This window comes from Columba livia, chromosome 2, assembly GCF_036013475.1.
Source record: "Columba livia isolate bColLiv1 breed racing homer chromosome 2, bColLiv1.pat.W.v2, whole genome shotgun sequence".
In the NCBI taxonomy this organism is placed as follows: domain Eukaryota; kingdom Metazoa; phylum Chordata; class Aves; order Columbiformes; family Columbidae; genus Columba; species Columba livia.
The window spans coordinates 29,997,839-30,021,887 of NC_088603.1; the positions used below are offsets into that span (position 1 = coordinate 29,997,839).

Genomic DNA, 24,049 nt, shown 5'->3' on the forward strand with positions numbered 1-24,049 from the left:
AATTTAAAATGTTTCAGTTTCCTACTTCTCCACCAGAGTGAGGTAGGTATTTGCCTACAATGTAGTAGAGCATAAAAGCTGGAGTCCTGAAGCAAGATTTTGTTGGTACGAATTGTACAAGTACAGAATAAAAAGGCATGTCCTTGCCGGGAGAATTTATGCACCCAGCTAGAAGACTGAAATACTTTAAACAAGGCAGCAATAAACAGCTAATGGTAAATGTTTACTTTATTTATATTAACTTTTTACTACAAAATACATTATCAATGTGATAAAATGGAATTAAAGCCGCTCCAAATTGTCATTTGTGAAGGAAACAGTCTCATATAATTTATTTAGAAAATAATTTGGGAAGCTCCCTTTTTTTTTTTTTTTTTTTCCTAGCAGACGTTGGATGTGTCTGTTCCTTCAACTGAGATGCTTTATTTCTGATATATCTTCTAAATAGCTGTAAAGACCCTAGTTCTAGTGGTTGTTTTCCAGCCTCTTACATGGATGGTTTCCAGCCTTACAGAGATCAGGGAAATATCTGATAAAGGCTGTCTGATTTTACAAAAAACAGGATTAAAGACCAAAAACAATGAAAGAGTGGGATCAGGAAAATAAAAGCCAAATATGTAATGATAAAGTTTGCTAACTCATAAGAAATATGTTGAATTATTTAACCAAATACATGTAACCTATATATATTGAGCCACTGTGCCTATCTGTTGTAATTTCTAAACTTTGATTAATTCAAGATTCAAGGAATCCAATTCGACTGGACTCAGTCTCGGAAAGTGGAACATCATTACTTTGGCAGTAGCTAATGTAATGATTCAAATCCATAGCAACGTAAAATCCCTGCTCTGGTTTTGTGACCAATTTGGGTAAGTTAAATCCTGTTAGTGAGGGATTTAGAACATGGTTATAAAGGCTAAGGTCATAACTTGACATGTTGGATAATTGTTTTAAGGTAGAAGTACCAAATATTTATAAGCTGATTTTATACACATACACACATTTGTGGTTCTTAGGGGTAAAGGAGATATATGAGGGGGGAAAAATTACTGTCTGGCTTAATTTTCGTTTGGAAGGATATTGCAAATCAGAAAGGAGCTTTGTGCTGTCATTTCTACTGCTGACTACACTGTTGTGTGTTTATTTTCTCTTCAGTTCTATTGGTTTGGAAACAGCAGAATGAAAGGCTGCTATCAGAATGGACTAGAAAAGACAAAATAAGTTTTCTTATGATTTTGTTTTTCATCAGTAACTTTCTAAATTTTCCATAAAATATAGTTCTGTGGTAATTCTCACAGCAAAAACAGCTGAGGTTTTTAGTTTTGTGTTATACAATATTTTAATATAAACGATAATGGAGATGTTTGAAGGTATAACCAGATAAAAGAAGAAATTCAAAAGGACTCAAATTTGACAAGTGTGGGAGCTATATTTCAGGTTCTGTTTTGCTCTTCTGGATATCCCAGCTGGTTTTCCTGTCTATTGCATTTCTAAGAAATAGGAATTGCCCCATCTAGCCTTTGAGACTGTTCTCATTTTCCTTCATCTCTGTGGAAGGAATGATAAGGAATCATCCTTACAACTCCTTGTGTACTGCAAGAAAGCCTAAAATAGCTCTGAGCTGGTTTGTATTTCTTAACTCCAGCACTTGAACACGATAGTTATGTCTGCATGACACTGAACACAAAAGCTAATTAGCTGAAATGGATGTGTCACCTTGACCTGGACCTGTAGGCACTGATCCTGGAGTTAGCTGGGATATTTCAGAGTTGCACTGCATGGAGTACACATGCCTCTAATTCCTGAGCATGATGAACAACTACTCAGAATAAGGGAAATGAAACAGTTATTTTAGTGTAAACCAGGATTTATTCTCCTCAGTCTCTAATAAGATTTCGGAAGTAAGAAGTGGATTTATGAAATCTGTAGGCTTTTTCTGTACTTAAAGCAAAGGAACACTAAGCCACCATTTGCCCTCAAACACTGTTCTATCTCCTAGTTGAGGAAAAATGAAATATTAACCTGTTATCACATGCTCTTCAGCATTTTACACAGTAACACGAGCCTCTGTAATTTAAACTTTCTGTTTTTTCAGCAGTGTTCTTAAATAGTTAAACCTGATTTCACACTGCTTTTACACCAATTTCAGTGGACATACTCAGATTCTGGGAGAGTGTAAGGACTAAATCAGAACCGCAAACATGTAGTGACATCATGCTGATTTTCTTGAGTTACCACTGAAGCATTGCTATGATACCCCAAACATGGGACCTGAACCTGTTTGGCTCCACTACCAAAGAAATACAGCAAAAAAAGTAGATCAGTATCCCCAAAAGCTCTGAGCCTAAAGGAAAGGGGAGATTCTCTTTCTAGCATACACGGGAGGCTGGTGATAACATCATTTGTCTGGTTTCAAAATCAAAAGTATTTTTTATTTTAATTTTATTTTTTGCTCTTGGGAATTGATTCAGCATAGAGTAATTCAAGTTTAGAAAAACCCAAAAAACATTAAGGAGCCCAACATGCTCAAAAAGTCATGCTAATGGTCTTGTCAAGTGCTGGGTTTTTCTTATAGGCTAGGTTTTGGCTGATAATGCTTCTTTATGATATAGCGATTGAACAAAATATTTTAAATCCCATTCTCCATTTGTAAATAATGAACAGGCAGCTTTGTGTGTCTGTTTTGTGTTTTGTTTTTGTTTTTTAATCTTTCACATTACAAAGTATAGGTACTGCTGGTTATGGTATTCAAGGTTAAATTTGGGTATGATATTCCATCTGTGCTTGCTTGTCCCTAAGAAGATTCTGCAGCTCAGACTAGGATCCTGACTGGCTTTACTGCTTTTTCCAGATTGTACTCTTAAGGTCTCCTTAATCTTATTTGAGTCTACAAAGGGCTTATATTTAGCTGAAAACACGAAGCGGTATTGTGTGGGAAAATTTCAAGCCCCCTTGCTACTCTGCGGTAGAGCAAGATTTACTTAGCTTTCCTGGGTTTTAAAACCTTGTGACATAGGTAACATGGTGCCATCTACTGGCAATATAACATGATTTTAATTCTTCAAGTGATTTTAAGGAATTGTGTTTTGTAATGTTTTCTCTTCAGTAAAACTGTACATATCTCAGCAGCATAAATTGTCAAAGGATCATCCAATTATGTCTTATCATTTACTTTTGGACTGCTGTGAGATCTTTCTGCACTTGAACTAATACAATGTCATATCACAAATCTCAGCTACAATCATCAACTTCCTTCTCAGCTGAAAGCCTGAAGAAATGTTAATTTGTTTAAAAATACAGAAAAACATATCGTATCAGTGTACAGTGCACCCTCTCAAAGGGTTGTGAATGTCCTTCAAAACGAAACAAACAAAAAGCAAGTTGTTTTCCCAGATACTCATTTGCCCCTGAATCTGAGCAATTACAATGATATATATGTTGAAGGAACTGCATGGAACTGCTGCAAATTTTGAAAGAAGAAAGCTTTTTTCCTTTTATTTTGGAAATATTACACATCAGAAGAAAACCAAGGAGAAATTAATGTGTCACTGCTGAATTTTGCTTCCTCTTTTGTCTTCAGTTAAATCCACTATGTACACAGTCATATCACATAGTTGAAGAATAGCTCTTTATGGTTTTATGATGAAACATCAAAAAAGAAAAACAAACAACTGAACCCTGTTTACTCAGCTGAGAACTATAACTCTGTTCAAACTTGGCCTACTCTGCCAGAGTGCTGGCCAAAGTTTCAGTTGTGTAATGAAGTTCTGCAACAAGAGGGAAATGATTTTACAATGAAATAGCTGATTGAAGCAATGTAATTTCCAACAGCACATAATGACTCTTTGTTAAGGTGAAAGGGTGTTAAAACCTGTTTATAATTTTACGCTTGTGCTGTGCTTTTATTTATACTTCACTTACACATAAGCAAATATAGAAAACTTTCTATGTGGACATGCTTAAGTAATTGCTTCCCGTTATACAACCCACACCATTTGAAGAGTGATCATTTCAAGGCATGTGTAGCGACCATTAAATTATTCTGTTGGCACAGTGCTTGATAACTGAAATACAAACTATCAGTTAATTCTGCTATCCTGACTCTTGTGTTGTCACTTATACTGCACGAGCTGAATATTCGGGAAATATTGGTGTAAACATGGATGCTGCTTTGCATTTGTGTGTTACAGTAAACATGAACCTGCTTAAAGCACAGGGTAGAAAAGCATCAGATCTTACAGGTCATAAAAGTATGTTTAGTAAAACATAGTTCCACCCCTTAGGATAATTGGTGAAATAACAGCTCTGTTTTGTTTTCAAATTACTGTTTTATTTTCCTCAGTCATATTTTCCTTCTAATAATACCCTTGTTTTCTAACATGCAAGAGAATCACATTGAACTTGTGGCCTTGTTGCTAGGTTTCAAGCTGCATTTATGCAGTCTACTGAGACAGTATTTTTGATTCTGAATCAAGTCCCAAGGCAACAGGGGTCTGTTTCTTAGCAACACAGATGGGTAGACTGTATATTCCAGGTATTTTTTACAATGGAAGAATAAACAACTCCCCAAATAAGGGTGTGCTGCAAGTTCATCCTTTTGCTTTACTTCCCCTAGAAGAGAGGAAAGAGCAGTCTTCTGTGATAGAGCACATGAAGTTTTCCAGGAAGTCCCTGTTTTTGCAGAGTGGTGAGTGGTATCTCTGTTTTTTCTGCGCACTCTATCTCTTTGGGGTCTTTATTCATCACTGTGGGTATGGATCCATAAGTACTTTGGATAAGTGAGTTTCAGTTTCTAGAATACAAACATACAGGTGGAAAATGAACTGTAACAAAGCTGGTAGAGGTGGGATGTGTGAAAATAAACAGACTTTCTCTTTGCTGAAATTAACGGAGAATGATAGCATTGCATTGCTTTCGAAACTTCCTCTGGATGGAAAACCTTAGGCTTAGGAAAAATGCTGGGACTGGAGAAAAGAGAGGATTGAGGGGTAAGGAGGAAATGGGTATTCACTCTACTAATAAATGAGGGGTAAGGAGGAAATGGGTATTCACTCTACTAATAAATTAGTGTTGTCTGTTATCTGGTGTATGAAAAGGAGAAGATCTGCCTTTTTGATACAATTGCTACAACGGATTGTACAGCTTTGAGACTTCTTGGCAATCTAGGCAAAATTTGAATTTTGCTGTCTCCAGACTGTGGGACTGACAGTGCTGTGGGGAGGGAGGAATGCTAGAAGAAGGGAGAGGTGCAGAGGAGGACGTGCAGCTCCACAGAGCTGAACCTTTCTGCTCCTGGTACCTGTGGAGGGAAAAGTGCATACTTACCCTTCTTGTGATGGCAGAAGCAATGCAAAATCTAGGTTATCACAACTTTGGCACAGATTAGAAAAGCAGAAGCACTTTTGCTGTTCATTCACACAGCTGGTTGCTGATTTTGACATCTTCCTATTTTGCCTGTACCTAAAGCACACCTGGTGAGTCTGACAGTGTATCCATTAGTTGCAAAACAAGAAAAGGCTGCTTTAAGTGTATAAATTATCAGATATCAGTTTTTGTCCTCAATTTATTAAATGATCAGATAAGCACAGCAGCTGGTTGTGGTGGCACAGTTTGCCTATAGACTACCCTCACACACACTTGTTGGCAAGCCTGAGCTGCCTTAGAGGACAAAAGCAGAGTGCCCACTCAAGCCCACCCAAGCCTGCTCACCTCCTCCCAAGCAGGAGCAGGGCCAGGCTGTGCTTCATTGTTTGGGAAGCTTGAGAATAATTTGTGGGGCTGGGACTGTGAGTTTTGCCCCCTTCCTGGAGGCTGTCCTGTAGCTCCAGACAATGGGGTCCTGGGCTGGAAGGGACCCAGCTTGATAGCACAGTATAGCTGAGCATGGCTTGGGAACAAAAGTAATCTGAAAAGGACAGCACAGAAATGTGACCTTCAAAATCAGTTTGTGGGAACTTACTTTATCTCCAGCAAGCTGCCTACCCAAATCCTTGTCTGGAAATGCGTTTGTTGGTAAGAACACATTTCCATTTGCCCTTATCCTTCAATGGACCACCATCTTCTCTTAGGAAAAAAAAAACCAACACATTCTGTCCTCTGATTAAGCACAAAGAAGAGAAAGTTGTCAGGTTATAATTTCCCTTCAGGTTTCCTAAGCATTGACTATTAAAGGAAGCAGGAAAAATGTTTCGTATTGTGTTAGGGCCAGTTGCAATACCCTTATGATCTATGTGTTTCTTCCAGATTTTGCAGAATATCCAAGGAGCTCTTTAAGGCTGCTATTACAGATATAGTGCAAGAAAGGTGACAGGTTCTGGGAGTGTCTTTAAGATCAGCGAGAAACAGAACAGACATAAGGCATTATCTAGCTCGTACACAGAGCCAAATACTTTGCTGCCTATTAGGGCATTAATGCTGCTCCAGTGGACTTTCACCCTGCCCAGAGGCATCCTTGGGTAAATGAAAGGGCCTCCCTCTCCACCTGGGGGAAAAGGTGAAGCTCGATTGGCACTGGCTGGTAAGATAGCCCATGGCAGAACATAACACCTGGGCACATATTAGCATAGCAGTGGGGCAGCTCTAATTAATATTGTGGCCTGAACGGGCCCAGGAATGTGGAGAAACACGAAAATGCATCACGAAGGATGGAAACTGGAGTTTTAACTATTCCCTAATTTAAGGTTCATTTTTTAACTCCAGTGCATGCAAAGTGAGGCTAGCATGCATCCAGCACTGCCCAGATAACACTAAATCCCTGCTGAGCTGAGCTGTATGTGCACAGGTTTAGTCTCCCCTCAAGGATGTTCTGTTAAATAAGATGAGAATAAAAATGTGTATTTGTGTTCTTACTTAGTGACGGGTATTTCAGGCAAAAAAAAATAAAAATCAGGTCTCATATTCCTACAGGCTGCTGTGAATGTGAAGATTCTTCAACATCTGTGCCTTTGTCTTCAAATGGGCTTTCTCGAGGGTTAGGGGTTTGCTTCTTCAACTTACTTTGCATAACTGAAAGAGGAAATCAAGAAGCAATAGTTCTTCCTCTAAGCACAGGCACAAAATAATACTGAAGTACAAGCACACATTTATCTTCAATGAATGTACCATGTCATACAGATAGGGCTAGGCAGACTGCAAGTAACAGCAAATAATAAAAGTTCTGTTGTATATGTAAGTGTGATGGGTTTTTTATTTTTCTTTTAGACAGAGATTACAATACCTGAGAAGAAAAAAAATCCATTGTCAGTCCATTATGTTCACTCTCCAACAAGGCAAGTGACAATTTTCATTTGAAAGTCAAACAGAATTTTCTGTGAGCCTTGACTGGCCTTTCTTCCAACAGCAAACTGTAGTGCAGCAACCCAAAGCCAATACCAATGCATGGCTAAAGCAGCTTCCTGATTTTAGCTACCGGCTCTATAAATCATCCAACACTTCTCGGAAGCCACAAGGAAAGGGAAACGGGGAACTGAAGCCTAAAATGACCTCCAAGTCCATAGTAATGCAACAGCTTTCAAGGCTTAGGTCCAGGCTGCTCCTTCTTCTCTCAGAATAGAAAAGGGAATTGCCTCAGCTTGTCACTTGCTTTCCACGGATCAGCTCTTATGAGGCCAAAATATTGTTTGTGAAGAATGGCAAATATAAGACCAGTATGTATGAAGACCCCAAACCGCATGATGATAGGCAGGTAAAGTGTCTGGCTCCCACACGTCTATAAAGCAAACCCGCTGAAATAAAGGATGCTCAGAGATCAGTAAATGAAGCCACTAGATGTCAGTCTCACTAGCCAAGAAAAAGAAATCCCACCTTTTAGTACCGCAGTTGGGATCTAACTTTGATAATTAGCTCTGTTGTCACAAATTATTTGCCAAAAAGGCTTCTGTAGGGAAAGCTGATGAATTCAGGTTTGGAGCTCCACGTTTTCTGGTGCTTTGTAGCTGAAAAGATGATTTTCGTTTTGGCAGAGTAGATTGAAATATGGACATTGGGGCTAATCAGTTCGACTTCAGCTTTTTCTCTACATCAGCCAGTATTTTCTGCATTCCCCAGATCAACAGGTAGCAGTTAAATTGCTTCACATGCTGGTTGGAAGGATTTTACAGTAATGTTTCCATTTAGCAGCCCTAACTGAGACCAGCAGCTCGTTGTGCTAGCTGTTGTGCATCCTATATGGTAAGAAGCTGTCATTTTTCACAGCAACTGAAAATCTAATTATGTACAGAAAAACGTTGCAAAGAAAATTTAAAAATCCAAGATACAACTTCGATCAGTGCACCCCTCCAAAATCAGTGTGTTTAACGTTAAAACTACTAAGGAAGAAAAGCCTTCAACCTAAATTGTTTTCATTCAGATTTTTTAAAAATTATTTTTATTTTTGTTTTTATTTTAGGGACTCATTCATTGTTGTGTTCTTTTGTGTTTGTTTGGTTTTGGGTTATTTTTGTTTGCTTGTAATATCTTTTAAAATCAGGTTCCATAAAAACAAAGAGAAGTATCTTTTATTAAGATTCAGTATTCTATCCATATTCAATTAATTTTTAATTACAAACCTTCCTATCTCCTCTCTTCTGAGCCTTCAAAGAATCTCACCCACGGAGCAATTCAGCAAACTGACTGTTTCTAAAATAAGAAACAAAACTGAGAGAGTAAACAAAATGCCTTCTGCTCTCCAAAGCAAACATTTATACCTGGACATGTAATTTATTGAAGAACGGCATAAATGGCATATAGCCAATGTTACATTTCCGTGGAAAACAAGAAATACTTTTTCTTCCTTCTGTCTTCATGAGAGTATAAACATGCCTTAATTTATTTACCAAGCTGCTATAGCAGGAATTTAACTTCCCTGTTTTTCAGTTTACCTAAGGTAATAAAAAGCAAGCTTCTAGTTAGCTATTATGGCCCAAAGAATTTTTTCTCAAGGAAAATGTGCTTTATTTCATGATGATCAAGTTTTCATGATAGTAATTAAATGATATTTTTTCTTAAAACCCATTAAACAAAACATTTCTGTTTAAGTACATCTTATTTTTTCTCAAGTCTTAACCAGCAATGTAAATTTTCAAAACCAGTGGAAAGGAAAACAAAGCATGTTTGTCCCTCAACATTAATGTTGTACTTTCTAAGGTCACCACTTCAGAAGGCCTGGCTATAGCAAGATTGTCTATAGCATCTGTATCTTAGGAAATGTTCTTGAGGTTTCAGAACCTTCCCCATTCCACATCAGGAGAAAACCAATGCTTTAATAATTTGACTGACTCCAAAGGCCAATTCCAGAAAGTCAAATAACTACATGACCAAGATATTTAGCTGTGAGTATGAAATCAAATTTCAGGTCCTTGTTATGAAGTAGGCACTTTGTTTGAGGATTTCAGTGTCACCAATCAATGCTCTAATCTCAGGACTACTATTTCTATCTGAGTGAAAGAAGTAAGTGTAAGTCAGCATGTCTGAAAAGAAATAAGGGAACAGTAAAAAAAGAAAGTCACAACTAAAATTTCCCAATTAAGTTCCTGATAACAACAAAACATTCTCAGACTTGGTCCAGAGGTAGAGGGGATCTCCGCTCTGAGGTCTGGAGAAAAATAATGCATATTGTCTAATTGCTTTGACATATCAATAACTTCTCTGCCAACTGAAACTTCAGGTTCCTTAATTCTAGTAGACTGCAGACTGCACGGTGATGCAAATTCAGTAGAACTAAGAACTTGCCTCTACAAGGGATTTTACTCTTTTTTTTTTTTCTTCTTTTTCTTTTCCCCTCAACTACAATGTCCCCTATGGATAACCCTTAATGATATACTGTCAGGAGTTTAAAAGGAAATTATCAATCTCAGTGCAACATCTCTAAATAGAAAATGTACCTAAAGACTAGCTGCACTGGTCCAAAATTTTTAAGTATAGACTTAATTTTACATACACAAAAAGAGGCAACTTCTGTGTTCACTTAGATGGGAGGTACTTTTTTCATCATTGAGTCCAATGGGAAATGCTTCATTAAATGGAAATCAGAAGTCAATCAGAAAAAAATTAGAAAAAGAGGTGTATTAAGAGAAAGGTAACAAGTAAGAAATGTAAATTACTAGTGTACAGTGTTTCCTTCTCCCTGCGGCATTCTCTCCTATATACTTCTGATGTGCATCATGCTTTTCAGGCCAGAGTTAAACATTAATTAGTATCAAGTTTTCAGCATGTAACTTCATGCACCACTTCTGCCCTCCCCATGATTTTGCGGGTACTCATCCTGCTGCCTAAACCCACCATTTTGATTTTATCTTGTTCAGTCAATCAAAGAAACGTATCTTCCTATTCGTGCAGGTAATACTGATACCTCCAGAACATCATGGTTATGGATTTTTCTATCTTGCGTAATAACTCACAAAGTAAACTGTTTTATGATATCCATTTAAACTGGTGAAGACCAGGGAAAACTGACAGTCAAATCTACATACCTAGTGATGTAGTCTAATATAAGTGATCTACACAAAGAAATAAATTGCTTTTCAAGAATGGGCTGATGGAGCAAACTCATTCTTTTCACCTTGTCTCAGAAAGATTTTAAGACCAATATGCTGATGTCATATCTTATCCTACACTTACCTGAGTCTGCAACATGTGGTTTGGTGAAGAGCAGCACTACCAGCAACCAAACACAAAACTTCCTCTTGCAACTTGCAGAAAAGACTGCCAGTTATTTAAAATCCTGTTCATTTTGAAAGCAAAACCACTTTTGCTTCCAAGCGATAAGAATACATATCTAAAAAATTATATGAAATTGATGTTAAATGACTCCTTTGTTTCAGCCTTGCTTTTAACTGATAAATGCTCCAGCAACAGAAAACTCTGAAGCTCATTGTAATGCAGATGACTGCAGGGTATGTTAATGATTAATCAACTTCACTGGAAAGGTTTGAAAAATAATGCAAATAACTCAATGCAAATAACTCCAAAGCATGCAAAATATTTATGCCAAGAAATCACATCCCCCATGTTTTTGGTATCACAGTTCCTTTCTCTAGAAGGGTGTTCTTCTGTTATTGTTCCTCATCTGTATTTGTAACAGGACACCATTGGACTCATTTGAGATTGGGACCATGATGATAGGAGTTGTGTAAATAAAGAACATCAGGGAAGTGGAATGGAGCTTGTCAGCTCAGCAACTTACTTGTTAACAAGTTAATTAACAGTTAATTAAATCTCCTAAATCTTGCATTTTTTGAAAAAAAAAAAAAAAGTTACAGCTGTATTTTTTACCTTTCCCAAATCCAACATGTAAAGTTTACTCTTCAGTTTACTTCAGTGTTTTTGGTTGTAGGCATGATGGCTTCTCTGATGTTACAATGTATTTTCCTTTTCAAGTGTAGTATGAACCTAATTTAACAAATCTTGTGACAAGTTACACCAGAGATCCTTCAAATCTGAAGTTAAAATCACAGCATTTAAATATGGGTAAGTCCTCAACTACCTGCAAGTGCATTGTGTTGAAAAAATAAGGAATCACTATGTGAACAGTAGGGAGCAGGTTTAAGTGTGTAAAACCCGTCTACTGCCATGTAGCTGGTTTAAGCGGCCTCAGATGAAGCTTAATGACCAAACAGCGATTATTCCCCTAATTTCAGTATCAGAGGAAGTCTGCTTCCTAGCTCTAAATAACACACTCAGATCACAGAAAATACATTAGTTCATTCATGCAAAGACTCTCAGTTTTAAGGATATCTGATACAAGCAAGATTATTAGCTTAAAAATCTGTTTGCCCGTGTAGATTTGCTGATAAAACTGCAATTTCAACCTTGTAATTGTAGTTTATTGCCAGGCAACTGAAGGAAGTCCAATGTCTGCTGTCCAATAGTCCATATTTGCATTCCTGCTGTGGTGTAGTCCATAATGGGATGTCTGCCCTTTAGTGTAGTTTCTATAGCTTCACCTCATATAAGGATAGCTTATTTGGAAACAATTAACTACACATTAAAGAACAGACACATACATAACACGTTGCATAAAAGACTACTTTCTTTGTACATTCACAGCAAGGCCATGGACAGAATATTTTTTTGCTTATAAACTTTACCGTATATGTCTGGGTGGTCCTTTATTGGAATTCTGTCTAATCAACAATAAACATATATTTTCAAATCCTATAGTCTAGGCAGTTTGTGATATAACTTACAAATACTGTTTGCTCAATATTTTCAGACCCTGGACTTGAACCACTGAAAAAGAAAGCAACAGGACTCTGATAGGAGATTTCATACATACAAAACTTGTGAAAGCAAATGGGATCCACGGCTGCTACTACCAAAAGATCCCTGGCCACCTAAATCTGCTTCATTTAGTTAGTCAGATTAAAAGACAACTTCCTGCTTTTCTCTGCATCAAAAGCTTCTTAAAATTAATACTAATATTATTATTATCATTATAATTATAATTATTACTACTACTACTGCTACTGAATTACATTTGTTTCAGAGTGTTTTGGATCATGCAACATGAGGAGTGACTGGCATGCCCTAAGGGAAGCATCACTGCACTGGAGATCTAGGGCTACGGACAACCAATCTCCTTTAGCTTTTGAAGAATATAATACTGTTTCCAGCTTTTCCTGACTTTGATGTATTTTGGAAAGATAATGTCTTGGGGAACACGTTCTTATTTCTGCCTTTAGAAAATTATACAGCACGGCACATGGCAATTCATTTGTAGGAACTAAGATGTCCATATTAGGCTGTACAAAGACACTGGGTGGATGCTTAGAAAATTTATAAATATACACCAAACACTTAAATGTAGAGGTCTCTATTTTCATTATAAACCAGCTTCCATTAAGAGTGGGTTGGAGGCAAAACAAATTGTTTAGGGAACCAGTGTAGATGGTGACATATTCCAAGCTCTACTGAACAGTGGCAAGTCAATATGCACATTTGCAAAACACATGAATTGCCTGAATACAAATGTCTCTGGGCATTTTGATGTGTTGCACTCCGATTCAAGTCTGAAACACATCTGAGAATGAATTGACAAACCTGTCAAAGATCATTCTCATGACAGCCACTCCTGTTTCATTTTGTAGCCCTGACGTACCTCTCCTTCTCTGCTCTCAGAGGCACAGATAGCACTGTGATGCTCACACAGTGTTTTTGGATCGTGTGGAGGAAAAGCTGTGCCAGCTGCAGCAGGGAGAGGCAGGCAGTGACGTGAGTGTCCATTCTGCCAGACTAGGGAGGCTGGTTCTAGTCTCATCCAGAAGGCAAACACAATTTTGCTCTGCCGTGGTCTTAGATGAGAAAGGATTGATGAGTGCTGGTAGTAGCCATAATTCCTTTGGTTCGGGACGGTCAGGAGGACATTGACACCCAATTAAACTAAACAGCTCCAAGCCTTTCTTAGAGTTCAGAACAAAAAATGCAAATAGCTTGGTTAGCCTTTCCTCATGCTGTCTTACACTAGGGAAAGGCTACTATCAAGTGAGATTCTTGCAGCATCCACAGTGATCCTGGTTTACATGGGCTCAGTGTATCCATGCAGACAATGCAGCATTGTCCCAGAGTCTACGCTAAAATGTCAATAATCTGAGTGAGATGAAGCAATGAAAATGTGTTTGTCACAATACTGACCTTCACTGGAATAGCTTGGGCTTCTTGGAAAAATGCACTTGTCTGACCAGAGTCCTCTGCTGCTGTAGCCAGGGTGCTCTGTATTTCCGCTTGCCAAATCTCTTGAATGAGATTACTCTTGGGGAGTAACCCCCACTCAAAGAAGGGACATGTTGGGCAGCATCTAAGGCAGGGAGGAAGTAGGACTGCTTTTTAATGTGTTAGGAGACATTTTTTAGCTTCCAATACAGCTCTCCTTCAATGTTCCTGGGCTGTGGACACTTCACAGTGCCCTCCAACACAGTCCTCAGGCCTAGCTGCCAGAGCCCTGGGAGGAAGAGAAAAATGCATCAGTTTCTGCTTCCATCTTGTCTAGAATAAACTTCTAATGGAGGAAAATCTTGATCTTCTCACTGATGAAACCACTTCGTTGTAAAGCTGTATTTTCTTCCGTCATGAGTGATACTAGCCCAATGTGACCTTATAGGGTTATGACTGTATTTAAATGACAATGTCTTTCCTTCCACAGGAACCTCAGCCTAAACAGCATGGTGCTGAGAAGAAAGCAATGTGATGGGGACTCCACACCATTATCCATACTAACGTATCAATCTTCTGGTCCCAAGAAATATGTCTACCTGTACATGGTATGAGAAATACTAGTGGTCCTGAGCAGTGTCTTGTGTCTATCCTGTGAAGTATGAGATCTCTGAGAGCCTTGTTCCACCATAAGAAAGCAGACTGTCTTTCAAACAGTACAAAACCTGGCACAGAAAGCCCCCTTTATCAATGATGTTCAAATATTTTAGCAAAATATCTGGGTATTTTACTGTAAATACCAGAACAGAAACACACTAAATACGCTTTGTCTGGTTTATTACTGAGTATTCGACCTATTTCCCTTAGGTCATGATTTGTGAAACAACATGGAAGGCAAAGCAGCAGTATATTATAGCTTTCTACTTAACAAATTCCTCTCTCTGTATATCTCTCTGTATTGTTAAAAATTACTTACTGACTCTTCCAATGCATTAATTTTTTTCTCTTACCAGACCCTTAGTTATCTGCAGGTAAACAAAATGGCACAACCCATCACACTTCTGAGAATTAGAGAGGCTGAATGTCATCATAAGCTTACTTTGGAAACTCCCTGTCCCCTCTACCCAAGAGCTGGTGATCAGCAGACTGTGCCAACATGAACCCTCTCACACTTCCTCTTCCTTCCACAAGAACAGCTGCTTTTCTCCTGACTCTAATTGCTATGGGATTGACTGCTGAAAGCTCAACATGGTCAAGTAGTTTCAATTCCTTTTATAAACAGTGTGTGGAGGTGTTGAGTGTAACAGGGGGAAGTACTTTTCAGTCATGGTGTGCATTGCTGGAGGCTCTGGGGACATATCCAGAGATAAATATGTACTCAAATCTCTAGATTTAAACTGTAAGTAAGCTACAGAGTAAATGTACCCCAGACAGTGATTTAGCATAAGAAAAATACACATTGGATTGTTTTGCCCTTTCCAAAAGACAGTGAGCTACACACCACTGTGGAAAGCTTGGGATGCTGGTAAGAATCCCTTAAGCAATGATCTCAGCTCTTTATGGACTGTTGTGGAGTTTGGCATTTCTCCAGGATTTCCCAGATCCAATCCTTAGTGAAAAAAAAAATTGTGTAAGATGTTAACACTAAAAAAAAGGTGTAGTTTTTGTTAAAGAGAGCTTTCTATCAATCAGGGAGCAATTGCATTGCATCTCCAGACACTTGTTAGAAATTTGGAGTTTCCCAAATTCAGGTTTGGAAAGAATAAAGTCCCCAGTTTGCCTGGAAATTCTCCATTTTCTGAATGTCAGGCAAACACAGACCAGCGAATGGTGCTTCCCCTGTGTATGGCAAATGAAAGACTTATGACAAATTAAATTTCAAAGGTTGTTAGGTTCTAGACCTCTTGTTGGTAGATACAATCATGATATAATAGCATTGTATCTACGCTACTGATGGCTAATAATAAAATTTTAGCTAGGCCTCCCAGTAGTAATAGGGCTGACAGTATAATGAAGTGATGCACATAGCAGTCCTTTGAGTGAATGCTATTGACTTCGTCTTTTTATAGATGGGAAAAAGGAAGCACAGAGGAAGTAAATGAATTGCCCCAAAAGCGTGAGGGAAGAGTCAGTTTCAAGCATACTTTTCCAGGCAAACTTGATCATTAATAACACACGTGGAGGCATTTCCAGTGTTCCTGAGGAAAAGGGAAATGAATTTCTCTTTATCCTCCATGCATGACACCTCATCTTTAAAAATGTAGATGACAAAGGTTTACCTTTAGTCTGACCCACAAGATGAAGGTAGTCCCTTGTGCTTGCTTGCAGTGGGGTGTGGGACACATGGGTATGTTACAGACACTCATATCCTGGCTTAGACATCCCCACTCTCCTATCAGAGGAGCCAGGAAAAAAACATGGGGCTGCTCTGCAGTGAGGAGAGTGCTGGTTGATAAGAGCCTCCAGGTACAAAGGCTCTTAGGGAAACTAAGGTACCTGCAATAAATCTATGCATGGATTATGTTCCTTACTGCCAGAAATAAGAGATATCCTAAGAATCTAAGCTGAGAGTTGTGAACCTAATAGTTCCTTGAAAATGCTAGCTGAGTTTGCTCACCTATTTTAATGTAGTTATTACATATATTATGTTACATACACTTACCATATGAAATATATAATTAAGAAAAAAAAACACAAGTGTTCCTGTCAAGAATACTATGAAGAAGTATTAAGTTTTCTTTTTCTCCAACACCACATCCTTGCTAGGAAGCAGCTTAAAGAGCAATACTACTATTGAAAGGACAGATAACTTTCTTCCAAATTCCCACGGGGGTGTGACACTCAGCTGTATCTTTTGTGAAAGGCAGACATAGTGCTGCTTAGCAATTGTGCAGCTAGAGGCACCCTTTACCCTGCCAGGCTTTCCAATACCAGGCAAAGGCTTGGTCTGAAGGAATTGGTGCTGCTGCCATGCAACGTGGAGACCTAGGTGCCTTCTGGAGAGCAGTTCTGCACCGGCTGCAATGTTGGCTTAGTGAGCTACAGCATCCAGCAGCACCCAGCAGAAGTGCAGCCACACTGGCCTTTTGCTGCATCTCTGCACACCATTGACCATTGCAAGGGTTCATATGCACACAAAGTGCTCACTTGAACAAGGTGGCAGCCCTTCACACTGGCCCCAGCTTAGCACCTCCTTGTCCCTCTGTTGCACATGCGAGTTCTTACAGAGCCCAAAGGAGGTCTGAGAATCCCCCTCAGAGGTATTTGTCATTTTGGCCTGTCTCCGTATTGTCCAACATGCTCCACAAAGCTCTTAAACCCTAGATAAAGCTGAGCATAGTTTTTGTATCAAGGACTGGCTAAAGTGGTTTTCTCATGCCTCAGCAATCGGAGATCCATGCAAAATCTCTTCATCCTTTTTACTTTTGCATTGTCATTGTGGGGGTGCAAATGCACTGTAAATCTTGCTGACAGCTATGTCAGCCATTTGGACACACAGTCAACTACAGCGTGTACACCTCTTAGCCCAGTGTACGAGAAATGACCAGTATCCATTACCAAAATTGTTGCTGATCTAAGATCTGTTCCAGTCAGTTGGTATTTTTCCATTGACTTTGCTCTAATTTGGAACAGGCTTATGGAGGTTGATTCTCTTGTTTTAGGCAGCACTATCAGATTATTCATTTAGAATTACTTTGTAAAAACCTCTACAGCTTATACAAATGCAGAAAGTGTATTTGGATACTTTCTGAAATAGTAAAAGGAAGAAGCAGGTTTACAGGTTAATTGTAAATACCATGATCTCACAAATGACCAGAAGAAGCAGGTATTACACAACAGTATGTTCAGATTTGCCACCCACACATACTGACACTATAAAGTTAAATCAGTAGATTCTGTAAGTTATTAAAACTAATGTTTTGCATATGTGTAGAACTTACTTGATATATCTTCGTTATAAAACAGACAGAAAGATTTCAAGGTCTCTGTTCAGGATATCCTCTGTGCACCCTGCCACCCCACCTTCAATATCAATGTCATCTCTAAAGCTCTTGTACTTTGAGCTAGATTTAGCCATGTGTCCTGTGATTTCTCGAACTGAGATCCTACTCATGTGAATGATTACCATGCAGATTAAAATCAGTGTTTGAAAAATACACAGGACTCCTAATTCTAATCTAAGCTCTGTCAGCATTTCTCTAACTTTGCTTATATTTTATTTGCCATGAATTTATGCCCAAGCTTAACTAAAAGACGTTTCTCTATTTCCTCCCTCCATCCCAAACCTGTACATCTGGAAAATTAAGCACATACACATGGAATACTCAGGTGGCCAGCAAATTACAGGTACTGTAAAGGGTCCCAGGATCACATTGGTCTTGCTGAAAGTGTTAATATCCTTGCCACACTAAGCCTTTGAAATAACAAATTTTATGCCTTTTCTATGGAACAAAATCACAAAAAGACATGAAGCAATCAACCTGAGTAACAGTAGACTAACATTCTAAAGTTTAAAGAAGTATTATCAATTTATTAAGATCTGAGACCTGATTTACAAAAGCTGGTACACCTAGTAGATTTGTTTGCATTAAAAAAAAAAAAAAAAATCTCATATTGACTGCAATTAAAATTAACATACTGGAAAAAAAGTAAAGAATAATTTTATGTCAGATATGTCTCTGCTCCATTAAACATTGTTTTGAGCATTGCATTACACCTTATCATGTTACAGTGATAGCAGTAGGATAATTTTATTACTTTGATAACACAATTACGGTTAGCTAAACATGTGCTCTTTAGTTCATATAAGGAAGAAAAATATTAATTTGTTTTAAATAAGCGGCTTTTTTTAAAAAGGTACTAACTGCATCCAATAAGACACATAGGAGAGCTGTGCAGTACTAAACAAAGGAGTGAAGCCTGGATGAAAAATGTTCTGCGATCCCTCTTTTCATTTGGATAAGACTAGCACCCTCTTTTGCTTTGCTACTAGTCGCTGTAACAGTTCAGGAAGTGTTTGGAATATTCTGGCTGAATTATGCACACACCGTGGTGAAGTACAACAAGCAGAGAGGAGACTGCAGTGGGGGGCTTAGGGAGCTGCAGGGAGAGGCCTTGGAGGAGGTCCGAAAGGCTCCTGTTGCTGCAGGACACCCACACATGCTTCTTTCAATAAAAAGCCAGTTTAGTTTTAGTACCATGGGATTTCCTCAAGTTACAAAACAACAGGCAGCTCATGAAACACACAAAGTCTTTTTTGTAACTGTTGAATACGTAAAGCTTTATAAACATTGAAGTGTTATTTTTCCTTCACAGAGGCCTTTTCTTAGGTGGAAAAATAAAAACAAGGAAGTGTCTGTCATGTAGGCTGTACTAAAATTATATTTAGCACAATAAACTTATCTGTAATAGCATGTTCCTCAGCCAGCTCTTTACCTATCTCTTTTACTTTGTAAAGATAAACAGTTTATTTTCACTTGATTCCCACATAGTTGAAGAAGATAGTAGCTAAGTAGTGGTGATATTCTTTCAATTTTCATCTCAAGAGATGCTTAGGAAAACAGCAATCACCTGGCAGCCAGCTGAAAGTCAAAACATGAAGCCATAAACAGATGCGTTCCTTTACATGTTTTCCTGAGAGGATAATTGCTTTTGTTGATGGTTATGTACTTTTGAAAATAAATAACAAACAGTGTTACTAGTGAAAATAATTAGAAACAGAGAAAGTCAAAGGATACCAAAGGGTTTGTTCCTTTCCCAACAGAGGGAATTTTCTGGCCTTGTAGAAAAGGCAAGGAAGGAAACAGAATACAATGACTTGGTGTATTTTAAAATAATATATCAATATGCACCCTTCCCTGTGATCATGTGTATGAAAGTTGACTGGCATGCCCTGTGTGAGACAGGATCCCAAGCACACAGGGGCTATGTAATCACATCATGCTGGCTACCTTGCATTGGGTAAGGAAAATATTTCTCTTTAATCCAGGAAGAGACGGACAAAACCTTAAATGACTTCCAGATCTGGAATTTCAAGGACACAGTCCATGTGCATAGTGCTGTGTTGCTCTGGCATTGAAAAAAAAAGAATACGAAATTTATCAAATGTATCTATTGATGTTATTGATCTGGGATTTTTTGTGGTTTTGTTCGTTTGTTAGTTTGTTTTCCAGCACCACACAGTTTATCACAGTTTGGCAACACTGTAGATCTCATGAGAGTGGGCATCCCACAGTCTTTTGTGGTGCTGTTCAGAATTTTATTTTTAAAAGTAGAAATTTAAGAAATGCACTCCAATAAGTCATATAGGAAGGGGGAATGGCTGGGATAGAGATAATGTTTATGTTTGGCTTCTAGACAGATGTAGTCAAGAAGGGTCAGGAGCAGAGCTTGGAAACATGAGATAGGAGAGTGCCAGAGACCTCAGAGCACTGCACCAGGATGGTGGGATGGGATTTACGTCAGCAGGATGAACAGGGGATCCAGGGAAAAGACGTACCTAAAATACTGATTTGGGGGAGAAGCTAAAGGGTGCTTGGTAGCTGTTCAACTGTTTTATTCTGAAAGGACTGAATGCTGTAGTTCTGTTTGGGAGCACAAGTAGATACAGTACTATTGACACAGAGGAAATGACGGGATAAGTACTGCAGACATTAGCTTTTTTTTTTTTACGGTCAGAGGTTTCATTTATTCTGGGAACTATGCCTAATGCTAGCTAGGATTGAAGGTGTGTAAACAACCTGTGCACTTCACTGTCTCACATCAATTACATTTTACCTCAGTTATGCATTTTACCTTGCACTTTATTTTATCTGTTATCTGCACTTTGTCAGTGGACAATCAAATTGGAAGAGGAGTCAGAAGAACAGGGTCTGCAAAGATAATACACTTGTGTCTCTGAGGACATGCCTTCTCTAGAATAATAGGCTCCTTAAAACAAGACATTAAGAAAATGTATTGATTCCCTTAAGATTAATTTTTGCCTTGGAGTCAAGGGCTGAGGGAGTTGCATGATTTGCTAATCAGATTTGAGTTGATATGAAATGTGTGTTCTTCAGACTTTCTAATGAAAAAAATTGTTTCTGACAAATGGCAAAACCAAACAAAATATTGCTCCGTATCTTTCCTTGTCACTTACATTCATGAAATCAACTTATTATAGAAATAAAAGCTATGTTGACAGTACAACTTTTTATGTAGAGGCACCTCCATGTTTTCAACACATAGTGCTAACCAGAAATTCGAGAAATCGGGTCCTTTTCCAGTAAGTATGTCTCAGGTTCTTGAAACAGGAATCAGTCCGAAGTTTTGGTTTAAAATAGATCTTTCTGTAGACCTCTTAAGCAACATCAAAACCTCTTCTTGAACATCCGCTATCAAAAGATAACTATTTTAGAAGCTGCTTCCAGCAGGTCTGCAGATCTTGTCAGCTTTTTACCAAATTAGTATACTTTCAATATTTCAGAGAAAAGGAAGAAACTAATTTTATAAATCTGGTGACCCTGATGTGGAAAGAAATTTATGGATGCTTTTGTTCTCTTTCAGACAGTTTTGCTTTGGGGTCTGCTAAACTCAATGGGCAGATCCCCACTACATGCCAGTGATGTCAGGAACTACTCACTTAATTTGGGAAGGCTGATCAAGGAAACTTGTCTGCCCTCTTCAAACTGAAGCAACGCTGAGAGTATTAATTTTAAAATGCTGTGACAGAACTTTTCTTAGTGATCTTAGTGTTTTGTGCTGGTATAATTAAACTTGGCTAATACATAAAAGCTGACACACAGTAACAAAATTCATAATTCTTTAATATGTTCTTCTCTGAAAGTTTAGCTTTTCATTAATTGAAGTATAACAATACATTTGTGCTTTAAGAAAACAAGTGGAAGACTTGTTGGAGAGTTATCTATGAACTTAGTGACTGTTGCATATGGTCCAGAAGATGATTGTGTTTCTTCAAATTTCTTGTGATTGGGTAAGCCTCTTTTCCTCAGTTTTACTTGGATGCTTTTAACTTCAGTTACTGCACTGATGGTAAATGGGAATGTCACAGTTTTCTCGTCCTCTTTTCCAAGTATTCAAAAATAACTTAAACTGTCAGCAAAACCTGTATGCTGCAACGTACAAATAAGAACCTTCAATTATCACTTCTTGACACTCAAAAGATCATTCTGAAATTATAGTCAGATCAAAATTACAGTATTTTCAAATTCAAAATGGATAAATACTACTCATTGGCACTTACAGAATGTCAGTCTATGCAGACAAATTCTGTAAATACCTCATATGTAGCCCTTTCATTTTTCATGAGGCATCTTGTTTCACAATGCAGTGTGCAATTGAATCCCAGCAATACTCTGGAAACTGATAAAAAACAAAAAAAAAGGGTTTGTAGCAATAATCAAAGTTATCAACTTGATATAAAGTAGCCTTGTATTAATTAAACTCTCTAAGTAATAATTACTGGCCAATACCTCTGAATCTTTCTTAATAAATAATGAGCTTTCATATTTCTATTTCAAATCAAGATCTACTGATTCACTGAAAACTTGAACTCTTTGCAAAGAGCTGGAGATTTTCCCCATCAAACTTGAGACTGCTACATCTAAACATAAGGAAGCAAACTTAAGGATTAGTGGGATGATTTTGGTGAAAATTACCGAGTCACATATCTGTAGAGAACAGTGTGATTTATTATTATGGTAGACCAAAAGAGCAGGAAAGATGGACAGGCTGATAAATCATTGATGTGAATAATGACAGTATTTCTCTGTTTAGATAGCCAAGGTGGGTAAAACGATGAGTCTGAGAATGTTTTTCTGAATCTTGTCTACTCCGATGATCATGCAATGAAATGCCATGTCATATAAACATATAGGAGACCTTCTGCCTCTTGGAAGATAGGGGATTGCTGAAGGAGTGCTTCAGTCCCCTCTCTCTGACTCCTTGAGATATGATGTACTCTGGTTTGGGATGAATATATCATCAGTATTTCTTGATAAAACTTTTATGCTGCTTATTGAATATTTCAGGGGAAGAATATAAGAAAAATGCAGAGAGCTACAATGTATTTAATAATTAACAATTCACTTCCCACTAGCCCAGTGTCAAAAATGTTCTCCTAGATTTTTTGACTGAAGCCAACATTCAGATTGCTTCCTCTGGATGCCCTTCTTAGGCAGTACTGTTGCTGAAGAATCAATCTGGAGAGTCAGAGCTCCTCAGCTGCTGAGCACATGATGTGTGTGGTGTTAAGGCAGTCTCGAATTCCATTCTAGTGCAATTTTTAGTGAGTGTAATACTTGCAATTCGACTCGGGACTTCTGAGTCACAAAACCCATGTTGTTTTGTAGTCCTCTCCATTTCAATTACTACAGCAAACAACATGCATAAGCACGTAGAAAGTAATTTTAAATTTCTTTGAATGTACAAATCCTAAGATACTTCTCATTTTTTCCTCCAAAATTTCATTGTTAATAACTGCACATGACAAAGCTCTTGACTCTTCAAAGTGTTATGAAAATCTGTGTAATATTAACAATACCAGTGCTTATTTTTGCTACAAAAAATTAGATGCAAATGGATCAAGACAAAAGACAACACAACTTTCATAAAATGACAGGCATACATAGCAGCAGTGAGATTGCAAAGGAAGATTTGCAAACAGATAAAAAATTAGTGTTGAAGAGTACAAACAAATATCCTGGCACTTATGGTAAAAACTTCAACCCAAGATTTTCTTGGCTGGCAGACAGGAAGTTGTTACATAGTACATAATCCTAGCAAGACAAATTCGGGCATGAAAAAATTCTGTCATCAGTACTAATATCCTCTGTGCATGAGCAGCGCAACAGACTCTGACACAGAACAATTAAACTGTTTTTGTGTCTATAACCTCTGTCCTTTGGCGTGTGATACTGGGCACGGTCAATGCTGAATGAATGGCATGAGCATGTCTCTCCTGACAGCAAGGGGGATTACAGCTGAGAGTAGCATTCAATCAGTCGATTTAAAATTTAAAGCTAGAATAAGGAGATGTAAATTTGACTCCACTGGCCTGTGCAATCTGTGCACGAACAATCTCATCTTGGCAAGAGGCAGATCAGGGAGGAGGCATGAAGCTGGTTAACACTGGGGCTGGTTTTAGCTCACGTATGGGCAAAACCCAGCACATTTCGAAAGTGAGTGCAACTCGCCTGCTTCAGAAGAAATAGTAAATCCATACTATTATTGAGAATGTGGTAAGTTCTACGCATGCTGACTAAAGCTAACTAACGCAAAAGGATACAAAAAGACATGCAATGAGAAGAAGAAAAACTGCTTGGTGTGTGTGAGTAAAAGTGAAAAGAAGAACAACTGGCATAGATGGAAGGGTAAATCTCAGAAACCACTTACGCATATTTCAAAACAGCTGATACCATATTGA

General features: G+C 38.1%; 2 protein-coding genes across 3 annotated transcripts in view; both read left to right on the forward strand.

The window, feature by feature from the left end:
* Positions 1-4,528: 4,528 nt before the first annotated feature.
* The window catches only part of SCIN (scinderin), a 71,476-nt gene continuing 51,955 nt past the window's right edge, over positions 4,529-24,049 (forward strand). Inside the window, exons 1-3 of one of the 2 annotated variants that reach the window (XM_065051185.1) lie at positions 4,574-4,687; positions 7,201-7,268; positions 14,117-14,234. The gene's annotated coding sequence lies outside the window, so the exon portion shown is untranslated. Of the gene's footprint in view, positions 4,688-7,200; positions 7,269-14,116; positions 14,235-24,049 lie in introns of both variants that reach the window. The other variant, XM_065051184.1, reaches the window with a different exon arrangement.
* On the forward strand, positions 6,001-12,334 carry C2H7orf78 (chromosome 2 C7orf78 homolog). Its single transcript, XM_065050208.1, has 4 exons — positions 6,001-6,012; positions 7,553-7,684; positions 11,361-11,467; positions 12,217-12,334. The coding sequence occupies exons 1-4, from the start codon at positions 6,001-6,003 to the stop codon at positions 12,332-12,334; spliced, it is 369 nt and encodes a 122-aa protein (XP_064906280.1).

Coding starts and splice junctions, on each gene's coding strand:
- C2H7orf78 (XM_065050208.1), top strand. Junction 7,685..11,360: donor AACCGCATGATGATAGGCAG/GTAAAGTGTCTG, acceptor TTTCAAGTGTAG/TATGAACCTAATTTAACAAA. Junction 11,468..12,216: donor AAGTCCTCAACTACCTGCAA/GTGCATTGTGTT, acceptor CCACTGAAAAAG/AAAGCAACAGGACTCTGATA.